The 19,454-nt window shown below is 54.2% G+C and overlaps 3 protein-coding genes across 3 annotated transcripts in view; 2 read left to right on the forward strand and 1 right to left on the reverse strand.

The window, feature by feature from the left end:
• The first annotated feature begins 1,742 nt into the window (after positions 1 to 1,742).
• Positions 1,743 to 11,995, forward strand: EMX1 (empty spiracles homeobox 1). Its single transcript, XM_032686851.1, has 3 exons — positions 1,743 to 2,265; positions 4,440 to 4,624; positions 11,231 to 11,995. Exons 1-3 carry the CDS (start codon positions 1,905 to 1,907, stop codon positions 11,396 to 11,398), a joined length of 714 nt encoding a protein of 237 aa, XP_032542742.1. The 5' UTR covers positions 1,743 to 1,904; the 3' UTR covers positions 11,399 to 11,995.
• LOC116786334 lies at positions 9,703 to 11,224 on the forward strand. Its single transcript, XM_032686850.1, has 2 exons — positions 9,703 to 9,992; positions 10,058 to 11,224. Exons 1-2 carry the CDS (start codon positions 9,717 to 9,719, stop codon positions 10,892 to 10,894), a joined length of 1,113 nt encoding a protein of 370 aa, XP_032542741.1. The 5' UTR covers positions 9,703 to 9,716; the 3' UTR covers positions 10,895 to 11,224.
• Positions 11,996 to 13,145: 1,150 nt separating the features above from the next.
• Positions 13,146 to 19,454, reverse strand: part of SFXN5 (sideroflexin 5) — a 104,857-nt gene continuing 98,548 nt past the window's right edge. The window contains exon 14 of the mRNA XM_032686417.1: positions 13,146 to 19,317. Within this exon, the coding sequence (XP_032542308.1) occupies positions 19,240 to 19,317 (78 nt within the window). The 3' untranslated portion in view covers positions 13,146 to 19,239. The remainder of the gene's footprint in view (positions 19,318 to 19,454) is intronic.

Below are 19,454 nucleotides of genomic sequence, written 5' to 3' on the forward strand. Positions count from 1 at the left end.
AAAAAAAATCTATTTATAATATATTTTCAATGTCGATTATTTTTTCCTCTCTCTCTCTCTCGCGCGCGGAAATAAAAATAAAAGCGCTTTGCCGACGCTCTCGCTCCGTTTTTAGGCTTTCATTTCTCTGGGATTTCAGGGAATTTTTCCTTTCCTCTCCCTCCCCAAAGCCTTCCTCCCCGCAGCCTCTTGCGGGAGCGCGTCCGCGCAAAGCCCGCGCAGCAGCAGCGCTCTGCTCTCCGCGGGGGGAAGGATCCCGCGCGGAGTATTTCAATCCAGCCAAGTGGAAAATAGACTTTCAACCCCCTTTGTGCGGGAGGGGAGGGCTCGCCCCCGCCTCCGCGGGGCCAACAAAACTCCGAGCAGAGCCAAACTGCGGAGTGAACTCGGGACCGGCCCGCGCAGGGGGCTGCGCGCCCGCGCATTTCCCCCCGCGCCGGGGAGAAACAGCCCAAAATCGCTTTCAATTTTTTTTAATTTTTTCTTTTTTTTTTTTTTGGAATTCCCAGGATCGGACCCGTGGGAAGAGCCTTTGTCCGCGGGAAAGGTCCTGCCTCTGGAGGGGGAGTTACGCGGGAGGCGGAGGGGCCGCGGGGTGGGCTTCACCTGTCCTCCCCTCAAACACACTCCCGGGCCGCGGAGTTCCGCGCTTCGGTGCGGACAGGTTTATTTTATTTATTTAAATAGCGGGGAGAAGAAAAAAAAAAAAAAAAAGGAGGGGGAAAAAAAAAAAAAGAAAAAAAGAAGAAGAAAGAAGGATTTTTTAAAGCTTTTTTTTTTTAATTTTCTTTTTTTAAATTTTTTTTTTTTTTTTTGAAGACGAAGGGAAAACCCCCCGCAGCCGGAGCCCCTCTCCCACAACTTCGCGGCGCGCCTGCGGGAGCGGCTCCAGTCCAGTTTTTCGGGCGCTCTCTGCCTCCTCTTGCCTCCCCTTGTCCTCCCCTGCCTGCCTCTATTTCCCCCCCATCTCCCCCTGCTTCCCTTTCCTCCCCCTGCCTGCCCCCATCTCCCCCTGCCTCCCCTGCCTGCCACCGACTCCCCTCGTCCTCCCCTGCCTCCCCTTGTCCTCCCCTCGTCCTTCCCTGCCTGTCTCTACCTCCTCTGCCTTCCTCTGCCTCCCCCGGCCTCCTCTTGCCTCCTTTCCCTCCTCTGCCTCCCCTTGTCCTCCCCTGCCTGTCCCTACCGCCCCTGCCTCCCCCAGCCTCCTCTTACCTCCCTTGCCTCTTCCTGCCTCCCCTACCTGCCCCTGCCTCCTCTTCCTCCTCTGCCTCCCCTTGGCCTCCCCTACCTGCCCCTGCCTCCTCTTCCTCCCGTTCCTCCTCTGAGTCTCCTTGGGCTCCCCTGCCTCCTCTTCCTCCCCTTGGCCTCCCCTGCCTCTTCTTCCTCACCTACCTTCCCTTGGCCTCCTCTGCCTCCTCTACCTTCTCTTGGCCTCCCCTGCCTCCTCTTTCGCCTCTGCCTCCTCTCCCTCCCCTTGTCTTCCCCTACCTGTCCCTGCCTCCTCTTCCTCCCCGTGCCTGTCCTGCCTCCCCTGTCCGTCCCTGCCTCCCCCTTCCCGTCCTACCTCCCCTGCCCATCCCTGTCCTGCCCTCCCAGCCCGTCCCCGGAGCGCAGGTGAGGCCGCCCCCTCCCCGGGGCCCCGCCAGGTCCGGGCCGTATTTGTAGCGGCCGCCCGGGGCTCGGGGGTGCGTGGGCGCCCGCGGGTGGGCGGCGGGGCGGGCGCGGGCGTGCGGGGGTGGGTGTGCGGGGGTCTGTGTGTGTGTGCCGTGCCCAGGGGGAGGTTTCTTGCACACGCACACACACACATACACACACATACACACACACATACACACACACACACACACACGCAGGACCGGCCCCGCTCCGGCCCCCCACCCCCCGCCCCGTTCCCGGCTCACACCATGTTCCAGCCGTCTGCGAAGCGCTGCTTCACCATCGAGTCCCTGGTGGGCAAGGACACCCCCCTGGGCCCCGAGGACCCCCCGCGCCCCGCCGCCCTCGCCTACCCCGGCCCCGCCGCAGCCGCCGACGCCGCCGCCTTCGCCCCCGGCTTCCAGGGAGCCGCCGGTCGGGCCCTCTACGGCAGCGCCGAGCTCGTCTTCCCCGAGGCCGTGGGGCACCCGGCGCTGCCCGTCGGGCCCCCCCAGCTGGGGGGCTCGGCCCTGCCGCACCCACACCCCTTCTTCGGGCCGCAGCACCGCGACCCGCTCAACTTCTACCCCTGGGTGCTGCGGAACCGCTTCTTCGGCCACCGCTTCCAAGGTGAGCGGGGGCTCCCGGCGGGCGCGGGGCGGGGGCTGGCGGTGCCCCCGGGGGGCTGCGGGGGCCGCGGGGCTCCTGAACCCGGGGGGCGAGGGGGGCCCGGAGGGCAGGACCTGTTGCTGCGGTGCCCCGGGCGCTCGCACGGCGGGGCCGAGCGCGGTCACCCGGCGGGGCCGGTGGCTCCGCGCTCCCGGTGCCCTGGAACACCCGGTGCCTTTGGACACCCGGTGCCTTTAAACAGCCGGCGCCGATCGCTTTGCGCGCCCCGGGCCGGTGCGATCCCGCAGCCCCGGGATCGGTGCCGTGCCCGGGCAGAGCGAGGGGGGACCGGGGCAGCCCCGCGGAGTCCTGGCCGAGCATCGCGGGGCTCCCGGGAACGGGACCGGCGCTGCCGCCTCCCGGCGCAGCCGAGCCGGGAATTTGGTTTTCTCCTTCTCGGGAACGAAGGGAAAGATTTTCGGTGCGGTGGATCTCGGCTGCGCAGTGAGACGTTGTTTGGTTCCGTAGATTTTCTCTCTATTCCTTTCCTTCTCTTTCTTTCATTTCTTCTCTTTATTTCTTCTCTTCTCTTTATTTCTTCTCTTCTCTTTATTTCTTCTCTTCTCTTTATTTCTTCTCTTCCCTTTATTTCTTTTCTTCTCTCCTCTTTATTTCTTTTCTTCTCTTTCCTTTCTTCTTTTTCTTTCTCTTCTTCTTTTCATATTCTTCTCTTTCTTCTCTCCTCTTTTCTTTTTTCTTTCCTTCTTTCCTTTCCTTCTTCTTTCCTTTACTCATTTCCTCCTTTCTCTTAATTTTCTGACTCCCTACCTCTATTTTTTTATCTCTGTCTTCTTTCTCTCCCATTCTTACTATCCTCTAGCTTTTCCTTTTCCTATCTCCGTCCTTTTTTCCTCCTTCCTTTTTTCTCTCTTTTTTTTTTCCCGCCCTCTTTTTTTCCTTTCCGTTTCCTCTCCATCCCTGTCCCTTCTCTGTCCCACCGTCCCCCCGCGATGCCGGGGGGTCCCGGAGCCCGGATTAGGTTTATCTGCTCGGCACCAACCCCTCGCTTGTCTCCGGTGGCTCCGGCGGGATTTGCGGCCGCTCCCGGCGGTGCCCGGGGGGCAGCGGCCCGAACCCCCGGCCCCGGGAGCGGCTCGGGCCGGGGTTGTGCAGGGCTCCCGTTCCGGCCCCGCTGCCCCCGCAGCCCCAGCCCCCGGGCCGCTGCCCTGCCTCCTCTCCTCGTCTTTATTTTTCTTTTTCTTCCCTTTCTTTCGTTCTTTTCTACCTTCTCTTGCTTGCTTGGTCTACAACTTCCCTTCTCTCGTTCTTTATTTTTTGCTTCTTTCCTTCTTTTTCTTACTTTCCCACTTTCCTTCACCTTTCCTTCACATTTCACTCTTTCTCTTCCTTCTTGTTTTTTTCCCCCTGTCTTTCTTCTTTTCCTTTTCTCTTCCTTTCTTTCTCCCCTTCACTCTCTTTCTCTCTTTCTCTCTTTCTCTCTTTCTCTCTTTCTCTCTTTCTCTCTTTCTCTCTTTCTCTCTTTCTCTCTTTCTCTCTTTCTCTCTTTCTCTCTTTCTCTCTTTCTCTCTTTCTCTCTTTCTCTCTTTCTCTCTTTCTCTCTTTCTCTCTTTCTTTCTCTCTTTCTTTCTCTCTTTCTCTCTTTCTTTCTCTCTTTCTCTCTTTCTTTCTCTCTTTCTCTCTTTCTCTCTTTCTCTCTTTCTCTCTTTCTCTCTTTCTCTCTTTCTCTCTTTCTTTCTCTCTTTCTCTCTTTCTCTCTTTCTCTCTTTCTCTCTTTCTCTCTTTCTTCGTCTCTTTCTCCTATTTTATAACTCCTTTTTCTATGTCAGTTTTTTTCTCTGCCTCCCCCTTTCCTTCTCTCCTTCCTCTTCCTCCTGCTCTCCTGGTCCATCCCTTCTCCCTCTCTTTCTTTCTCTCTCCTTTCCCTTCCCCTCTCCATCCTCCCACATCCAGCCCCACCAAGGGCAGCCAGGAGGGAGCACAACTACGACACCACAGTGCTTGTGGGGACATAATCCTACAATTTTAGGGTTGGGAAGGCACCCAGGACCCCCCATACCCCTTATCTGTCCCCCCCGTGTCACAGGGCGAGAGTGTCACCCCAACATCCACCCGCAGAGCGGGATCTGGTGCCGGGGCTGCTGGGGCAGGACCCTGACTGTGCTCTGTGTCCACAGGGAGCGAGGTATCCCAGGAGAGCCTTCTCCTGCACGGCCCCTTCGCCCGGAAACCCAAGCGCATCCGCACGGCCTTCTCCCCGTCACAGCTCCTGCGGCTGGAACGGGCCTTCGAGAAGAACCACTACGTGGTGGGCGCCGAGAGGAAGCAGCTGGCCAGCAGCCTCAGCCTCTCCGAGACCCAGGTACTGCCCAGCCCACAGCCAGCTGTCCCACTGTCCACCCACCCACCCACCCATCCATCCATCCATCCGGTGGGATCAGCTCGGCGTCGGGCAGCTGGAGCGGCACCAAACCCGAGCGGGGCTCACACTGCTGGGTTCACCCAGGAATCCCACTGGGGCTGAACCCTGCTGGTTTTCCTGGCCTTGGAGATGGGTTATTTTACCTGGGCTTGGGGGGTGGGTTTGGGATTTTTTTTTTGTGCTGTGGCGTTCGGTCGTTTCAGGCGTCCCTGGCCGGGTTGGAGGTTGGGAATGCAGGTCTGGCATCATCCCGCTCTCCGGAGCGGTTTTCCGGTGTTATGTCTCGCTTGCTTGGGGTGTTTTCCCTGAGAGCAAAATATGGCTTTAAAAATCCAGTTAGAAAAGGAGCAGCAGCCTGATCTCCTTCCCTGGAGAGCTGGAAAACCGTGGCTCAGCCGTGTGGCTTCGGCTCTGTGCACCAACACCACGGTGCCCGAAAATCAGGATGGGTGTGGAGACGGTACCTGCTGATTTTGGCTGTGACTTTCTGGGATGAGAACAGACATTTCACAGACATTTAGATATAATGAGACCCAGCAGAAGTGTGGGGATGAAAGGAAAAGTGTACAGTGCTGGGGGAAAACAGGGGAGTCAGGGCTGAGCTTCCCTGTGTGCCCAAGCCCGGTGTCCCGGTGAGGGGCTGTTCCCAAATGCTCCAGGTGAAGATATGTTATTTCCTGTAATATTCAGTAGAGGAGTGGTTGGAGAAAGTTTTCTCCAGATTCTGGTGAGGCAGTTTGGCCTATATTCCGAATTAATGTATTTTTTATCCTTTAATTTAATTGGGAATTAAAGCTGGAGCCGTGGGTGTTCCCAGTACCCGCCTGGCTCATCCTCACCCAGGCTCTGCCAAGCAAAACCTCCAAATGCATCTCTGGGAGCGGGAAGTTACTGGGAGGGAAATGTCACCGGCGTGGGGACAGCGGGAAAGAGCAGCTGTGGATGTTGGGGAGGCTGGACCGAACCCCCCAAATCCAGAGGGTGTTTATATCCTGGTGCTGATGCTCTCCCGACCCCTCCAGCCCAGGGTGACACCCCGGCTCCGATCCTTCCCCGCCGCTTCCGTCACCTCTCCTCTCTGAAACCGTGTGAAAGGGGGGGAAAAAGAACAAACCCCAAAGGTCAAAGAACAACCAGGAACTTGTCTGGGCAGAAAGGGCAGCTGTGGGATGCCCGAGGGGGAGCTCAGCCATTCCCTGGCCTTTTCCAGCAGTGCCTGGAGCCTCCGGGCAATAATGCGAATTATTGGGGGAAAAGCAGCGCCGTCCATCCCTAAATCCCCGGGGGGGATTTAGAAATGGGAAGAGGCAATGTAGATATTTTTTAAAATATATTTTTATGTGCCTCAGCACGTTTTGTAGTCCGGTGTTTCCATGTTTTTGGGAAGCAGGGAGCGAGCGCAGGTGTCGGCGGGAGGGCTGGGAAAGGCTCCCGTCCTTCCCGCGGCCCCACGGATCCATCCGGGAACAAACACCAAGCTGCTAGCAGCAACAGCAGTGGTTTGCAGGGAGCAGGGAAGGCTTTTTCCCCCTTTGTTTCGTGGCTTTGGAGAAATAATTTCAAGAAGGAAAAAAAAAAAATAATCTGATTCAAATTACCTGGAGGGAAATAATTCCGATATGCGGAATTATTACATAGGGATGTGATGCGGGACAGGCGTCCAAGTGCTGGGATTAGAGGGGTGGGATAGCAGGTTACTGGGGGCTGTGCCAAAAGGAGGATATTATTACTATTATTATTATTATTATTATTATTAATAATAATAATAATATATTCAGTGATGAATCCTCTGTGCAATCAAATTTCCATGGAAAACCATCCCCCTTTATCCGTGACACACATCCTTGGTGTTACAGTGGGTGACACAGGTGTGTTTTCACCTGGTGCAGACACCCAGCCCCGCATCCAAACCCTCACTTTTGGGCTGGTTTATCATTTTTGAGTGGATTTGGTCATTCCCAGATGGGGCTCTGTGTTATGGCTGTGCCTGCAGCTGTTTGCCAACTGCTTTTCCCCCTGGAATAGGGAGTTTTTCCCTTTGGGCTGTGACTTCTCCGGGTTCCCCAGCTGGGGAGCAACACCTGGAGCAGCCCAGGGGAAGGTGAAAAGGGTACAGGTACCTGCCCAGCATCAGGAAATGCCTTGGGATATGGGGTAGGGAAGGGTGCAGGTGTTTAACCCCTTCCCATCCTTCCTCCTACCAAGGAGCTGCGTTAATTTGGGATAAGACAGGCTCTCAGAACAACAAAATAAAAGGGACTGGGGAGAAAAATAGATGGGATTGGGCTGGGAAGTCACTTCCCTGAGTTAATTTTCCCTGATGCAGCCGAGATCTCCCGGCAGAGCCTCTCCATCCCCGGCAGCTCATGGGGCAAACCCCACTCAGGGTCTCAAATCTGCATTCCCAAAGCAAAGGCCTCTCCCTGGCTCTTGCCAAAGGGAAGTTTTGGGGTGATTATGGAGGCACCCTATATCCCAATGTCTCCTTCCAGCTTTGGAGTGATTATAGAGTCACTGTATATCCCAGTGTCCCTCGTGGTTTTGGGGTGATCATGGAGTCACCGCACATCCCAGGATTCTCTCCTGGCTTTGGAGTGATTATGGAGACACCACGTATCCCTGTGTTCCCTCCTGGCTTTTGGATGTTTATGGAGTCACCCTATATCCCAGTGTCCCCTCTCAGCTTTGGGGTAACTATGGAGGTACCATGTATGCCAGTCTTCCCTCCCATCTTTAGGGTGTTTATGGAGTCACCCTATATCCCAGTGTCCCCTCCTGGATTTGAGGTGACTATGGAGTCACTCTATATCCCAGTGTTCCCTCCTGGATTTGAGGGGATTATGGAATCACCCTATATACCAGTGTCCCCTCCTGGATTTGAGGTGATTATGGAGTCATCCTATATCCCACTGTTCCCTCTCACTTTTAGGATGATTATGGAGTTACTCTATATCCCGGTGTTCCCTCCTGGATTTGAGGTGATTATGGAGTCACCATATATCCCACTGTTCCCTTCTATCTATAGGGTGATTATGGAGTCATCCCATATCCCAGTGTTCCCTCTCACTTTTAGGATGATTATGGAGTCACTCTATATCTCGGTGTCCCTCCCAGCTTTGGGGTGATGATGGAAGCACCGTCTGTGCCAGTGTCTATCCCATTGTCCATGCAGGGATGGTGGAAAACAGCCCTGGTTTCGGGGTTTGGGGCCGGATGGGCATCGCAGCCGCTCCATAATTAATAATTAACGGGGCAAATGCCTGGGAATCACGGGAGGAGAAAGATGCACGGCCCAGATACGACCGGAGAGCAGAGCCCGGGGCTGGCAGCTGTCCCTCCCGGGGGGCTGTCCCCAGAAACCAGCTCCTCAAAGTTTTGGGACTGTTTTCAGAGGGAAAATCCCAGCTGGGATGGCAGGAACAGGCTCCGCTGCCCTTTGGGGTGGTGGCACTTTGGGTGACAGCTCAAGTGGTGTCACCCTGCATTCCAGGGCTGGTCCCTCTCCGTCCCTATCCAGGCCCATCCCAGTGCTCTCAGCCTTTGGCAGGGTTTGGGTCATTTTCCAGGGGAAGCTCCAAAGGAAGCCACTGGATTTGGATTGTCCCCAGGGTGGTGGTGGCAATGTCACCTTTCAGCCAGGGCTGGTTCTCCGGGTGCTGTTGGCATTCCTGAAGCAGAACAGGATGTCCTGGGTGTTGAGTGGGAGTGTGCAGGGAAAACCATGGATGGGAGCTGTGTTTTAGGTGCAGGAACCATCCAGGGACTGTCCCTCTCCCACACCAGAAGCAGGGGGCTGGTGGTGACCCTGGAGGGCTGAGCCAGCCCTGGGGAATGGCTGGGAAGGAACCCTGGGAGTGTCCCAGCAGTTGGATGCACAAACCCCAGCATTCCAACGGTTAATGTGTTGAGGGTTTGGGAAGGGATAAAACCCCAGGCTGGGGGGGTTTAAACCAATTACTCTTGGAGTCAGGACCAGGCATCATAGGGGGCAGCTTATCCCCCAGTTGCCCACTGTGAGGTTCTCACACTCCTCTCATTGTGGCTTCTGGCCTGTTGGAGTGAGGGACACGGTATTGGAAGGGTCAGGGAGCCCATCCAGCCTGGAAACATCCCCATTCCCGCAGCTGAGACAGCTGGGAATCACAGGGGAGCCTCATCCCACAGGAGATGGCCCCACTCAAGGTGAACTGAGCTGGGGAGAACCACTGCACACCCTTCCCCTGCCTTCCACACAGCCTCACTCAAGCATCTTAATTGCTTTATGCCTTAGTTTCCCCTTCTATAATTTAGGGATAAGGCAACTTCCCTGCTCCCAGAGGGCTGAGAGCTTTAATTAAAGTTTGCAAAGTGCTTTGCGGTGGTTGAATGAAAGGCGTCAGCTCGGTATTGTTCCGGGAATGCCCCAAAGGTAGGAAAGCGAATGATTGGAGTCCCGGGAGGGGGGTTCTAACACATCCCGGTGCCATAAAGCTGCTGTTTCCATGGGCTGAGCAGCCTTAAAGTCAAGGACTGGCGCTGCTGCTCCCAGGGAACACAGAGAGGTGGGAATGCCGGCCCGTGCCGTGCTGGGAAGGCTCCGGAGCAGAGAGGAAAAGGAGTGATTATCCCAGGGGATGAGTTGTGGCAGAGGCTGCAGGATTGCAGGACTGCCAGCAGGGAAAGGCTCAGCCTGGGCTGGGCTGGGCTGGGCTGGGCTGGCAGTGGCGGCCGAGCAGCGGCACCTAGTGCTGCGGGCCCGGAGCTGGGCAGCATCCACAGCCTTCATGCAGCTTCCTGGATCCTGTCTGCAGCATCCCAAACCACTGGCTGTGGCGTCTGGGATCCCATCTACAGCATCCCAAACCACTGGCTGCAGCATCCTGTATCCTGCCTGCAGCATCCCACCCCACTGCCATCCTGTATCCTGCATCCCACCCCACTGCCATCCTGTATCCTGCATCCCACCCCACTGCCATCCTGTATCCTGCATCCCACACCACTGCCATCCTGTATCCTGCATCCCACCCTCCTGCCTGCAGCATCTCAACACTGGATGCAGTGTTTGGATCCCATCTACAGCGTCCCACACCACTACCATTCTATATCCTGCATCCCACCCCACTGCCTGCAGCATCCCCAACCGCTGGCTGCAGTGTCTTGGATCCCATCTGCAGCATCCCACACCACTGCCACCCAGAATCCTGCATCCCATCTGCAGCATCCCACACCACTGCCATCCAGAATCCTGCATCCTGCACCGCTGTCTGCAGCATCCTGTATCCTGCCTGCAGCATTCCACACCACTGCCACCCTGCATCCTGCACAGCTGCCTGCAGCATCCTGCATCCCTTCCTGTAGCATCCAGCACTGCTGCCCAGGGCATCCACACTGCTTCCTGCAGCATCCCTCATCCCTGGATGCATCATCCTGCATCCCACCTGCAGAATCCCTCACCACTGCCCTCAGCATCCCTCATCCCCAGATGCAGCATCCCACACCACTGCCTGCACCATCCCACATCCCTCACCACTGCCTGCACCATCCCACACCCCTCAGCACTGCCTGCAGCATTTGCACTGCTACCTGCAGCATCCTGCATTCCTGACTGTAATATTCCTCACCACTTCCATCAGCTCCCCTCACCCCTGGAGCAGCATTCCACACTGCTGCCTCTGGCATCCCACACCCCTCACTGCAGCATCCCACCTCCCTGGCTGCCTGGCATGCCCCATGGGTGCCTGCAGCATCCCTGACCAACATCCCAAATGGATCCCTGTGTCCATGTTGCCATGTCCATGCTGCTGCATCCACCCTCCACTCCAGCCCGTGCTTCCAGCGCTGGCATCAAGGATACCTGGGATCAGAGCAGGATGCTGGGGGCCTCTGGTAGGTGAGGAGGGAGGGATCCATCTCCCCAAGGGTGGATCTCCCCCACTGCCTCTCCAGGCTCCTGGGACAGTGTTTGACCACCATCAGGGTGGAAAAGGTTTCCTGAAACTGAAATGTGGTAAATTAATGATCGATAATTGTAGTTATGGTCCTGGCTGGAGGGGTGGGGGTGGCTCTGAGTATCATCCCATGTGGTCACTGAGTGTCATCCCACTCTGCCTGTGGCATCCTGACGTCTGTGACCGGAATGGGGCCGGGTTTAGCTGCTCCCACCGTTCCAGGCTGATCCAGGCCCAGCCCAGATTCCAGAAGGATGAGCTCTGGGTCATGGTGCTGTCATGAGGGTCCCCTGTGCCTGTTGTCCCTGTGTCCGAGGTGTGACCAAGTGTCCTCCCACCTGGGCTTCTCCAGGGCTGGAATGTGCAGGGAAGCGGAGCTGGGAGGTGGCAGCATCCCTCATCCTACAACCCACCACCTTTGCCCAGCTGTCCCACTTTTCCACGGGAAACCGAGGCCGGGCAGGGGGGCTGCGGGAGCTCCCCCGGAAGGAGCTCCTGGAAGGACAGGGAATGGTTTCTCACCCGTCCCTGAGGAAAACCGAGCTTGCTCCTGGGTCCCAGCACCGGACCAGCCGTGCCAGGACCCCCCACGAGCGCCCCGTGTCTCCCTCTTTGCCAGGTGAAAGTGTGGTTCCAGAACAGGCGGACGAAATACAAACGGCAGAAGCTGGAGGAGGAAGGCCCCGACTCGGACCAGAAGAAGAAAGGTTCCCACCACATCAACCGATGGCGCCTCGCCACCAAGCAGTCGAGCGGAGAAGACATCGACGTCACCTCCAACGACTAAGGCAGGGACAGGCTCCTGGTGCAGCCACCATGGAGAGGAACCCGGGGGAGGAAGGGGGGACACAGGCGGCGGCACCACCCAACCACGGACTGTAGGGACGTCGCCGAAGCCGCCGCCGCATCCCGCGGCCTTTCCTCGGGGCGCCCGGTCCCCTCTGCCGCCCGGGGCATCCCTCGGAGGTGCTTTTCGGGAAGCTCCCGCCGCCGCCGCCGAGCCGAGGAGGAGGAAGAGGAGGCTGCCGGGGCGGCCCCGGGACGCGGCCGCGCGTCCTCCTCCGCGCTGGAAGGCGTCCGTCAGCCGCCGGATCAAATCCGCACGTCCTGCCCAGAAAGCTCCGTGTGCCCGACCCCTTCTTCATTTTTCCTTTTTATTATAATTTTTCACCTTTTCTCCCCTGCCCCCCCCCTCCCCGCCCCCGTCCCCGTTGTCGTTTCATCGTTGTTTTGGTTTTTTTTTTTTTTTTTTTTTTTTTTATTACACGGTTTATTTTAATTTATTCTGTTCTCTCCGTGCCCGTGTGCGTGCGTTCCCTGTCGTAGGTATCAGCAGCTGTAGTGTGTGTTCCTGCGTGGTAATAAAAGGCAAAATGTGCTGGAAGCTGCTCTGGTTGCCTCGTGGTGGGGGGGACAAGGGGACCGCCCCCATTCCCATCTTGTGGGATGGGTGTCACTGGGAAGGGCTGGGAATGATGGAGCTGGGAGAGCTTGGTGGGTGCAGGGGAGGTGAGGATGGGGGGTCTCCCTCGGGGGTCCAGGGGCCACCCCCGGGGTGGCCACAGGTATGACGGGGTGGCCACAGGTATGACAGGGGTGGCCACAGGTATGACAGGGTGGCCACAGGTATGACAGGTATGCGGCGGCTCCGGGGCCGGGCAGCTTCACACCTGCGCCGGGGATTGAATGTCGGGAGAGGTTCCAAATGGCTCCGCTTCCCTCCGGATCCCCCGGGAATAACCCCTGCGGGGATCCCCCCCCCCCAAGCCATGGGGCACCCAGGGCTGGGGAAGGGACCCCCCACGGGTCCCCGGGCACTCCTGGGACCCCCCAGGAATGAGGGACTTGGGGGGGTTGGGAGGGTCTTGGGGGATAAAGGTTGGGCGTTCTTCCCATGTCTTCCTGGAATTTTGGGGAAAAAGACACTTATAATAACTTAAAAAATACTTTATATATTTATATAAAGTAATATCTTAACATATTTTATATATAAACATATAAAATATGTAATATTTTATATAAAGTTATTGTATTTGTCTATATGTGTGTATAATATTTATATATAGATAAACATATATAGTGTATACCTATCGTACATTACATATTCATATATAATATTATATGCTTATTTATATCATATATAATATTATATGCTTATTTATATCATATATAATATTATATGCTTATTTATAAATATAAAATATATGCTTATTTATAAATACAAAATATACACACACAAATACAACCATTTTATACAAAATATACCAGATACACAAATATACTTACACATATATGTGTGTGAACAAAACATATACACATAAATGTGTATGTAATGTGCATATTCTACTTTATAATTTACATTTTATAATTTATGAGTGTATATGCACAAAATATACTCAGACATTTGTGCATATAACATATATAGAATATATTTTATATATATTATATAATATATATGTGCATATATAATATATATGGCATTTTATGTTTTTGGCATATTATGCATAATATCTAATTACACATTTTAAAATATATCCATTTACTTGCATATTTTATTATGTGTACTGGGTTAGAAATACATTATACATATAATTATCCATGTATTGCATGTTTTAACATTATACATATTTTGTGATCATATATGTATAATGTATAATTATACACACATACACAAACATAATTCCTGCTGTTGGGAAAACCCCCTTCCCACATCCCCTCGTGCTTCAGGGGAAATCCCCACCCCTGGCAGCTTCTTCCCCGTAAAACCAGCCCATAAACCCCCACATCCACATCACCCTTCCCATCAGAACTCCACACAGAGCACACTCCAGCTCCGTTTAAATTCCTTTATTCCAGGCAGATCCGAGTGTTACACCGAGTGTCGCGGTCGGTGACTCTACCGAGAAGGTTAAAAAGAGCTGGAGCGCACGGTGGGGGCCCGGGGGGGTGTCTCTGGGTGTTCCTAGGGGTGCCTGGGGGGGGTCTCTGGGTGTTCCTGGGGGTGCCCAGGGGTGCCCACACCCTCGGGGGGATGTGGAGGGACCGCTGGAAGACGTGCCGGTGCTGGCAGGTGACCCCTCTCCACATCCCGAGGGATTTGCTGTTATAAGGTGCGTTCGGATGGGGGGGTGGTGGGGGAGGATGAGATGCCAGGTGCAAAACAAGCCATAAAAAAGGGGAGAAAAGCCCAAAGGGGATGTTTCCTAAAGCAACTCGGGGAGATACCCGGAGCCAGGGGCATCTCCCAGTGCCAGGACCACTCCAAGCCTCCACATCCAGCACTGGAAACGCTCTCAGAGCCAGGCCAGCTTCCCAGGTGAGTTTTGTACCCTAAAAACCTCGGCCCAAAGGTTCATCACAGCACTTGGGGAGCCCCTGCGCTCCTCCAAAGGGTATCCCAGGCTCTGGATCCCCATCACAGCCCTCCAAGAGGAGCCAACCAAAGAGGAGGGGACACCAACATCCCTCGGCTACGTGGCATTGGTAGAGATTTACCAGCATTGCTTTTCCCAGGGTGGCGGGATCCAGCATTTGCCAGGTTATCCCACATCCTGGTGATGCCCAGCGCTGGCACGGGCAGCCCACGGGGTTGCCCTGCTGCCCATCCTGCCAGGAGCTGGGCACACACCGGGATGCAGAGCAGGAGAATGAGCAACGAGCAAAAACGGAAGGAGCTGAGCTGTGCCCGAGCTTTGGGACACGGGTGACACAACCCCGGGGCTGTCCCCTGGTTGTCCCCCCGCCGGCTCAGGGAGCAGCCAACACACACACATCTTCCAGGAGAGGCTCCAAACTTCTCGCTGGCACCTTTCGCTGCAACCTGGTCCTCATTATTTCTTAATTAACATATCCAAGAAATCAATTAAGTGCGACATTTCTAATTAAATACTACAGGAGATGATCGCCTCATTATTACTATCTGCCGAGGTGAACAACTTGATGTGTGCGGCGGGTTCTGCGCTCCCTGTTCCTTCCACTCCCCCAATTACAGGAAATCAGGGATGCAAACGGTTGGGGTTGTTCTCGCAAACCGAAGGCTCCGTTTTGTACATTAGGAAAAGTCGAAGAGATTAATTAGCTACTAAGTGAATGTGCATAATGTTATCATTAGCCGTTGTGTGTAGTCTTTCCTGGCACAATTTGCTGTCCTAATAAACAGTACTAATGTGCTACTGCTTTCCCAGCTCCATAGTTTTCACTCCTAGTGCCGTTGGAAGAGTCGAGCGTGGTATTTTGGACCAGCAGTCCCACCGTGATGGCAGGAACCAGGATGATCCAGTGCTGGGATTTCTGCATGAGGGAGCCCAGACTTGAGGTGCCTGTGAGTGAAACGGTCTTTCAAGATCCACAAGGGTCAGATTTGGGTCTGCTGAGCCTTTCTGCTGCTTTTGAATAAAATTACATCTCGACACGTCCTGGATATCTAAACCACGTCAGTTCAGTGTCCCAGCTGGGGACAACATAGCCTTGGTGTCCCTGTGCTGGGATTACAAAGGACTCTTGGTTGCCCAAGAGTTTGGGAACACAGGGCCACCAAAACATGCTCCTCACACAAGCACCTCGTCCTGCTTGTCACCAAGCTGGGGACAGCGAGGGGAAGGGTAGCACAGAGGGGTCTGCACCATCCCGATAGTCCAGAGGAAGGGGATGCACATGGAACACGAGGACAAGGCCTGGGGTCTCCAACCTCATCAGTACTGTTGATTAAAGTGCTACCTCTCCATACAAGACCTGCACATGGGGCTTGGAGCAACCTGGTCTAGGGGAAGGTGTCCCTGCCCTGAACGAGTTTTAAGGTCCCTTCCAGCTCAAACCATTCCATGATTCCACTATTTTGTGCTTTCAGAGATTAGAAAAGCGAGCTGAGCCCCAGGACGTGGTGGCTCTCTGACCTCCCAGCAGGAGCATCTCCCCATTGCTTGAGGGCTTGGGGGTGGGCTGCAACATTTCGAGTGTCATTTGAGCAAAATTTGGGAGCAAACGCCGTCACCAACCCGCCAGAGGCTCTCGGAGGTAACTCCTGGGGAATGTCTGACTCAGGCCCTGGGATGTGATGATTTCTCAGCACAAACTCTGCCGAGTTGACTGAGACCCATCTCCCTGACACATGAAGCGAAACAAGTTTGACGGGGTTTGCACGGGCAGACGATCGATCCAGACTCATTTAGACCGTTTGATTGGCACTTGTTTGACGGTGCAGCTGCCTTTGAGCCGAGCCACAATCTCACAGCACAGCTCCTCTGACATCCCTCAAGCTGGTCCTCACCCCCTCCGGCAGGATCAGGCCCTCCTGATTCACTGGAGCTGCCTGGCTTAATAAATCCTGAATCTCTCCTACAAACTGATTCAGTCCTTATTGGTAATCGCTGGATTAACATGATGAGCATCCCCTGCTAATTAACGACCCACAGGTGATGCATGTGCAGGGAAAACATCCATACTCGCTTCCCATCGTGGGGAAAATTGGGAACTGGCTCTTTCCCGAGGCAGAACTTGCTCGGTCCATGCTTTTCCTTGAGTGTCTCCTAAAGAAACCCACACAGCAAAGCCCTGATTCCTTTCTCCCTCTGGAAATTCCTCGCTCCAGCTGCAGACCCAGCAGGTGGCTGGAGCTCACAGCCACCGAAATCTTTGATTGTTGATCACGATGCAAAACCAAAGCAGCACCTCCCTCCTTGCTCCACCTCTCTGAAACCTCACGGCAATGCACAGTCTCCATGTCTCCTTCCTTCCCCCTCCTCAAAACAAAAGCCTGGGATGAACAGGCAGCAGAATGGTTCAGGCAGCGACAAAACCCACCGGGAAAGGGGAAACGATCCACCCAGACAGACTCGGGAGCCAGGAGGCTTCTCCCTGTCAACACAAGAGGCTGTTTCTGTCTCAGCCTTGCATTTCCATTCAGGAGGAGGAAGGCAGCAAGTTGTGCCTCTGTGCAGCACGACGAGGTTTGGCTTCCCATTTCCCAGGGCTCCACAGAGCTGTAAGCTGGAGTTTTGGGCTCGGAGTAGCTTTTTCCCCACACACATGGATGTGTGTGCAAGGGGGTACCTGCACCCCCAGCATCCCACAGTGGTCCTCACCCCCTCCCACCCTCTGCAGCAATGGAAGGGGCCCGTTTCAGGTGCACAGCTCATCCCAGTTGGCTCTCCAAAGCCTTGCCACTGCCATTCCCATCAGCAGGCTGGTCTTTCGGAATTGCTGGCATCCCTGCTCTCCTTCCCAGGGCTCCCTCTTTCAGTGCTGCAGGGAGTTATCCAGTCCCAGGCCAAAATCCAGGGCCTGATCCTGCACGGTGCTGCCCATAGGACAGCTGCTCATGAAAATGTCCATGGGAGAGTTGCCACCTCCCTGCAGCCTCTCAATCCCACCCGGAGAAGATGGAGCGGCCTCACGTCCTCCGGAGTGTACATTCATCTCATCTAGTGCATTAAAGGAATTTCGCTGGCTCAAATCCAGCTGTGCCTTGCCCTGGTGTAAATCCAGAATAGCTCCAGGAGTGGATCTGGATCCACTCTGTGTTTCCATCAGCGTCAGGGCCCGGGAGCTGTCCCACGAGCAGCAGATACGGGGAGCTCGGCCCCGACCCCTCCTCCCCTCACGCCGGTGTGCAAATCCACAACATCAATTTGTTTTGTGCAATTATTCCTGATTTACACCAGTGCAGGGACAGAATCAGTTTTCCTGAATCAGTCCTCCTGAGCTGGCCCCACCGTGTGTGGCTCCAGTTCCTACGGATCTGACTCCGGCCGGGAGCGAGAGCAGCCTGTGGTGGAGGACACACAGCAGGCTCAGGCCTCCCGATTCCAGGCATTGCAATAAATCCATCGAGTACATTCTGTGTCAGTGGTGATTTGGTTCCCCCTGCTCCCCCCACCCTCCCCAAAACTCCCAATAAATTGGCATTTTAAGGGTGACAAACTGCCCGTTCGTCCATGCCCATCACCACCACGGCTCCATCCCTACCACAACTCTGGAGGTGGATCGTGCCACTGGTATGGTCTTCTGCTGGTGGCCATGGTCAAAATGAACCCCTCTGGTGCTCAGGGAGTCACTCAGGGTTTACTTTTGGGTAGAAGATACCAGAAAGTCAAATTATGACACCAAACCCATGTGAGGGCAGGACTCGGTGCAGTGAGGGGATGACTTGCCCCACACCCTCTTAATCATCCCAAAGTGGAGCCATTGAAGGGACAGACAGACAGAGGAAGGAGAAGGAGAAGGAGAAGGAGAAGGAGAAGGAGAAGGAGAAGGAGAAGGAGAAGGAGAAGGAGAAGGAGAAGGAGAAGGAGAAGGAGAAGGAGAAGAGAGGAGTAGAGAGAAGAGAAGAGAGGAATAGAGAGAAGAGAAGAGAAAGAGAAAGAGAAAAGAGAAGAGAAGAGAAGAGAAGAGAAGAGAAGAGAAGAGAAGAGAAGAGAAGAGAAGAGAAGAGAAGAGAAGAGAAGAGAGGAGAAGAGGAAGAGAAGAGAAGAGAAGAGAGAGAAGAGAAGAGAAGAGAAGAGAAGAGAGAAGAGAAGAGAAGAGAAGAGAAGAAGAGGAGAAGAGAAGAGAGGAAGAGAAGAGAAGAGAAGAGAAGAGAAGAGAGAAGAGAAAGAGAAGAGAGAAGAGAAGAGAAGAGAAGAGAAGAGAAGAGAAGAGAAGAGAAGAGAAGAGAAGAGAAGAGAAGAGAAGAGAAGAGAAGAGAAGAGAAGAGAATTCCAGTTGGGAGGGATCTGTTAATGATCATTTAGTCCAACTGCCTGACCATGTTGGGGCTGATTAAAACTTAAATCATGTTCTGTCCTTGGACAACTATCTTAACAAAGCGTGGCTTAGCCAATTACCTTAGATTAACAATCTTAATTTTAGAGGTTAGGTGGGACAATCCCCATCCTTCCTGGCTGTGCAAAGGTAAAGAGCAGATCCATTATGATTTTTGCTACAAGACCCAGTGTGTAGGTGTTTCCAGTGTCTTGAAATCCAGGGAAAAGCCCTTGTGGAATGCCTGGTGGTGGGATTCAGTGACAGGATGAAGGGCAGGATGCCACCAGGACTGTCCACAGAAGGAGGAGGGAGGGATGGAGGGAGCAGAGGCCGTGACCTTGGCATGAAATCTTTAACTCATGATCACTGGGGTGGGATCAGCAGGAGATCAATGCAGGACACTTCCCAAACACCTCATCGAGCGCTTCACATTCCCGCTGATTCCCTAGGGAGTTATTTTTGTGCAGCATCAGTGTGGAGACTTGATTCACGTGGAAAACAAAACTTGCCGGCTGAAGTCTACGCTCATGTAGTCGGGTCCAGTCACGTCGACTCCGTGCAGTGCTGTTAATTCTGAGATTCTTCATCAGCTACTTCTAAAGTGTTTGAACGTGATTTTGTTGTGGTTGCTGCCGCTCCTCTTGCCTAAGTTAAAACTTTTTTAATATTAATCTTTTTTTGACCTGTGTGAGGGTGTCAGCTCTCTGCAAGCATTAATTTGCTCCTGCTTTGCCGGGAGCACTACGACGTTACTATCGCTGAGCTCGATTATTTTGTCTTGTTGTTGTTGTTGTTGTTGTTGTTTTCTTTTTCCCAGTCGGCTTCTCAAGTTTTTCCCCCTTCTTCCCCTCTCCCCGAACCTTCTGGGCTGAGATGATCCCCTTCCACTTACAATCCTTTATTGTAGATCACAGTCTTACTGGTGGTGGCCACTGCGATCTCCGGCTCCAGCCGAGACGTCTCAATCTGTGAAAATCAAAGAAGGAGGTGAGATCAGAGCGTTGTGCTGCAGCAGGAGCTCCACAGATCAATACATTAACGTGGAGAAGCACGATATGGAAATAATTCCATGCCAATCTCGCCTTCCCTGTGTCATTTTAATG

The sequence above is a fragment of the Chiroxiphia lanceolata genome, chromosome 4 (assembly GCF_009829145.1).
Source record: "Chiroxiphia lanceolata isolate bChiLan1 chromosome 4, bChiLan1.pri, whole genome shotgun sequence".
NCBI lineage: Eukaryota > Metazoa > Chordata > Aves > Passeriformes > Pipridae > Chiroxiphia > Chiroxiphia lanceolata.